This window comes from Quercus suber, unplaced genomic scaffold (assembly GCF_002906115.3).
Source record: "Quercus suber isolate HL8 unplaced genomic scaffold, Cork oak 2.0 scaffold_72, whole genome shotgun sequence".
NCBI lineage: Eukaryota > Viridiplantae > Streptophyta > Magnoliopsida > Fagales > Fagaceae > Quercus > Quercus suber.
Window position 1 is genome coordinate 1,209,616 of NW_027069537.1, and position 5,768 is coordinate 1,215,383.

Sequence of the window (5,768 nt, forward strand, 5' to 3'; positions counted from 1 at the left end):
AAATGAATATATATAAGTATAAATTGTTCCCTTAGAACATGGTCCTAAATTTCTATAATTAATATGAGATTATACCGGCGTATGAGATGAAAATATAAATTTAAGGAATTGTGTAACTGTGCATATAGAAATAGATATAGTCATATAGCTATAAAATTTAGTTATAGACTCAATTATAAATGATTTTATTTCCATGAAAAAAAAGTTAGACAACTTTTTTACTTAAGAATTTTATTATATTTAGCTTGTCCCCCCAGAAGAAATTCTTGGCTCTATCACTGTTTATTTTTTTGTTGTTTAGCATTGATTGGTTGGTTTATTTTTCTCTTGACAAAAGTATATCCTATTTGCAATGGTGTGTGTATAAATATATTGTTTTTTATTTGTTTTGCCGGAATAGAATAATTTATTTGGTTTGTTGTTTAGTGTTTGTGGTGACTTATTTGTTATGACATGCGATGCAATTTATTTAAATTTATTAAGCTGAATAGTTTTAGTTAAAATGAAATATTTGGTTACCTGTTTGGTCATAGCTGTGATATAATTTATTTATTTATTAAATTTGAAATATTTTTGGAGTTAAAATGAGTAAAGAAAAATTGACTTATAAATAATATCCAAATGCAGGTTAAATGACACAAGACCATCAGTACTTGAAGTGATAGATCTACAAGCCCAAGTCATCAAAGCTTTATGGAAATATCAACTATAACCCATAATCTCATGGGGACTAACTCTGCCGACCAAGAGAATCCAGGACTCAACCAAGTCCTTCCTCCCTTGTCTCTTGATGAGACAATTGAACAAATTTTAGGAGGTTTTGGGTGGTCTCAACTCATTCAAGCCATTCTTGTATCAGTCCCATCTTTATTTGATGCACAACAAACATTTATAAGCATCTTTACTGATGCAGAGCCAAATTGGCGTTGCAACTTCAACACAACATGCAACTCAAACTCCAATATCTGCCAACTCCCAAAAAGTGCATGGTCTTGGAATGAACCTTCTCACAAGACAATCATATCGGAGTGGGGTCTCGAATGTTCTAGTTCATTCATCACAGGACTTCCTGCTTCATCTTTCTTCGTAGGCAGCATAGTTGGTGGATTAAGTCTTGCTACACTTGGCGACATCCGTCTTGGTAGGAAGAACTTGCTTTACCTCTCATGCCTAATAATGTGCCTTACCTCGCTTTTCACGGCATTCTCGATTAACATTTGGATGTACTCGACCTTGAGACTTTTAAGCGGGTTTGGCCGTGGATCAATTATAACATGCATTTTTATTTTGTTAACCGAGAGAGTGGGAAGACAGTGGCGTGGACAAATAGGGGCAATGACATTTGTCTTGTCTTCATTCGGGATATTATCTTTACCAGCTGCGGCCTATTTGAACAGAGGTTCATCATGGAGAATTCTTTATCTCTGTAGTTCTATTCCAGCAATCTCATACTGTATCATTACTTATTACTTTGTGTATGAGTCTCCTAGATGGCTTTTCATGGAAGGACGTGACATAGAAGCCAAAGCAGTATTGAGAAAACTTGCATCTATAGAAGGCAATAGTTTAGACTTAGACCTATCTAGCATTCATCTTGGGCAAGAAATATCAACAAGTAATCCTTACAAATTGATGAAGGACTTATTTAAGAGAAGATGGGCATTGCGACGGATATTAGCAACTATGGTACTTGGTTTTGGCATTGGATTAGTATACTTTGGCATGTTCTTCGGTGTAAGAAATTTAGGTTTCAACCTCTATTTAGGTGTCATGTTTAATGCCTTATTGTTAATACCTACAAATTTAGTAACCTTGTTCTTTATAGCAAGATGGAGAAGGAAAGGTTCATTGTTTGCCTTATGTATAATAAGTGGCATATGCAGCATAATGTGTGTTGTAGTAGGCAGTAGTAGAGAAGGCATACAGATCGGGCTAGAACTAGCATCTTTATTCTGCACCGCTTTGGCATTAAATGTGTTGATGGTATTCACAATTGAATTGTTTCCAACTACTGTGAGGAACTCGGCCTCAACTTTGGTCAGGCAAGCAACTGTCCTTGGTTCAGCGTTTGTTCCGATATTGACTTCAGGAGGGAAGAGAAATGGATTTGTATCGTTTGGAACTTTTGGATTGACAATATTATTGTGTAGTTTCATTGTGATCATTTTGACAGAGACAAAGGATAAAAATCTTTGTAACACCATGGATGAACAAGAGCGTGTCAATAATATAATTGTGTAAATGTTGTGTAAGCAGCACTACTCTTAAAATATTTAATTTTATAATAAAGAAAAAAATGTTTCAATTTTTTGCTCATTTGTTAAAAAATTATAAATTTTCTCTCTAAAACTCTGACTTATTTTTCCGTTGACAGCAAAAAGAAGTTATTTTTCCTTATACTTTTCTTCTTCATAAAAAAAAATTACACTATTGTTACAACCAATAGATCTCAATTTATATATGTGATTCTTTCCTCATTCTCTTTCTATCTCTTTTTCCTGCTTCTATGATTTCTTAGCTTTTCTTTCTGTTTGATCAAGTAGTTTGATAAATGTTCTATAGATTTCCAAGTTCAATAGGTCTTTTAGTACTTGCTTCAATTCCAAGAGAGTAACCATGCGTATGGCTAAAAAACTATACACTTCAAAAGAAAAAACTTACATTCTTTTTCTTAGTTTTTATATCTACTCTCAGTCCTATTGGGAAATTTAGACTTCGATTGATAGAATTAACAACTTTTAAACCCAAGTTGTTAATTAGATTTATTATGAATAAATCTTGTTAAAACAAACAAATATCAATATCATGTCAATATCATGTATAGCGGAATAATAAATAAGATAAGATATGATGACTTACGAAATCCAATGAAACAAACTAGTTTGATAGTAAAAAACCTGGGGGAAACTTTCCTGAAAAGCAATTCACTATAATAAAGAGAAGTTTCAGATCTAGTACAAAACATTTGTTCTTAGACTCTACAATTCCCGTAGATGAACTTACAATAGAAACCTTTTACCGTTTTAGAATCTCTGAACTATTCAATAAATGAACGCCACCCTTTTGTACGAATTCCAATATATGACTAACTAATGATGCATGGATCTTAATACGTGACTAACTCACCAACTTTAAGAAGATTGTTGACTGCAAAATTCTTTACTTCATCAACAATGAAGATCAAGAAATACTTGGTTACAAAACCCTAAGGCACAAATGATGCAATAATTTCTTACAGAGAGAATAAGACATTAGGTCATTTTCTGCATGTTTTCTTTATGTATGGTCACTCAATACATATGTTGCCTTTAAAATAAGCCTTATATAAGGTTGCGAGAAAAGAAACCCTACACATACAGGTCAGCTAGAGCCAAAAATCAGATCTGAAAATTCTAATTTCGTAGATTTTGATAGATTAAGCTTCTGTTAAGCTTCTATTGAGCTTCTGTCAAGCTTCGTTCTTAAATCTCAATGATACTGTTTCTATCGAGATATTTGTCGAGTTTTAATAAATAGATTTTCTTCACTTGTTTCTTGATCCAATCTTTATGATTTTAATACTTGACTTGAACAACATGTTTCTTGAAGTATTAAACCCATTCTAGATCTACCAAATTACAAGTAAAGTGCATTTTGTCAAAAGATTAGCTAATTACATAAAATATGTCCCTAACAAGTCCTACTCCTAAGTATGTTACTATTCTTCTTTATCATATATTTTTATTTCATCGATATTACATATAAATATAACGAGTTATTATACATTCGATGGTTGTTGTCTTACTAATTTATAAAGTATTAAATAACATTTTTAGACTATTATTAGATATAATTGTATTAAATGCTAAATTGTATTTAGAATACTATTTTAGATTATTGTATACAATAAATAAAGTTGTATATACAGCAAAATAAATAAATTCATTTTATTTTTTAATTGCCCCCTTGACAAATTCCTAACCACTTTGACCCTCCTTAAAAAAAGTCCTAGAGCCACTTCTGCATCTGAGGGTCCGCTTTATCAAACACTAGTTGAAATTCTGCAGCCGGGAGTTTCGCTTAGGATTGATCACAAGGAAAGCATATTCATGAGCAAGTGTGCGAAATGGTATTACGTAAGGAACTAACCAAGCGCCAGCTTAGATTGACCATGGAACAGTGGTGTACGTAGCATCAAGAAGATTTGATATTTGCTTTGGTTTCCTGATATTCCGATGTATACAACGTTAGCTATTGTGTTTGTATTCATGGTAATTACTTTGTACCAGTAGATTGAGAGAATTTGTGTTTTTCTTAAAACAAACAAAAGTTGCCATTCCTCGTACACATGGATAGTTGTATGAGATTGGAATATGCCTACCTTGGATTAAGAATTTTGGGAATCAATTAATGGGGACGCCATGCAGTTATTGAAGTCATTGTTGAGCTGTAATATGCCTAATAATTAAACAATTAAATAAAAGCTAAAACATGCACTACAAAAAACGGGGGTATTAGGCTGCGTTTTTTTGGGCCGCGTTTGTAAAAACGCGGCCCAAGGCGAACTAAAGCCCCGTTTTTAAAAAACGGGGCTTAAAGGGGAAAAAAAAAGCTGCGTTTAAAAAACGAGGCCATAGAATGGGTCTAAGGCCGCGTTTTTTTGAGCTACGGCCGCGTTTTTGGGGCTGGAGCTATGGCCGCGCTTAAAAACACGGCTATAGGCCCAGCCCAATTTGGCCTTCCTTTTTTATTTTAAAAGAAGTCCTACAGCCGCATTTAGAAAACACGGCCATAGATACTCTTAAAGCCGCGTTTCACAAAAACGCGGCTTAAAACCCTCAGATTAAAAAAAAAAAAACCCTCAGACCTTCAGATTTCTTTCTCTCTAACCCGATCTCTCACCTTCTCTCTCACTCTCTCCCTTTGACTCCCAAAGCCTCACCGCCGATCCACTCCTCATGGGGTTTTTGAGGGTCTCGATTTTGTGTGTGGCAACAAGAATACAGATGGGATCACCCAAATAGATAAAACAAAACCCTAATACCCTCTTTCTCTCTCAGCCCACCAGTTCCCCTACCAAAGCTCCACCTCCACCTCCACATCAAATGCCACCGGCCCCCTCTCTCTCTCTCCCTCTTACTGCATCGGTTCACAAAACTGACACCGATCCCCCCAAAGCAGTCAAACTCAGGTGTTTCTTATATGACACCGTTTACTGCCTCCGAAAAAATCAAAGGGGTTTTCGAATCGCAGAGCATCAGCCACCTCGCGCTCAGAGCTCAGAATCCTCTGCCTTTACCTTCGATAATGGCAACTCAGATGACCTAAAAGCGAAAGGTCAGCCCCTCTTTTTTTAACTCTTCGTTTCTGTTGAAAATATTATCTGGGTTTGTTTTGAATGTCCAAAACATTGATGGGTTTTGATTATTTTGGCCTAATTTGTGATTGTGTTTGTGTAATTCTTGTTCTAATGCTTTGATTTGATCGGTTTTGCCATCTGGGTATTTCGTTTTTTTGGTCCTTGGTATATAAATATTGAAACTTTCTTTAATGGGGCTTTGAATTTTGTTATTAGTGTTGAGTGTGAGAGATGGGGTTTTGTATTTATCAGTGCTTTTTACAGATTATTGGATTCATTGGTAAAAGTCGTAGATTTTGTTTTGAATTCTGATATAGTTTTCATTGTTGGTTTTTGTATCTGGTCTCTATTTTTTTTATTATGAGCATCAATTTAAGTAGCATTGTTTAGTTTGTAGCAATTGTTATTGTACTCTTGTATTAAAAAAAAA

At 34.5% G+C, this 5,768-nt stretch overlaps 1 protein-coding gene across 1 annotated transcript; it reads left to right on the forward strand.

Annotated features, from left to right (window-relative positions):
• The first annotated feature begins 723 nt into the window (after positions 1 to 723).
• LOC136067435 (organic cation/carnitine transporter 2-like) lies at positions 724 to 2,241 on the forward strand. The gene has a single exon (XM_065773297.1). The coding sequence runs from the start codon at positions 724 to 726 to the stop codon at positions 2,239 to 2,241; it is 1,518 nt and encodes a 505-aa protein (XP_065629369.1).
• Positions 2,242 to 5,768: the final 3,527 nt, after the last annotated feature.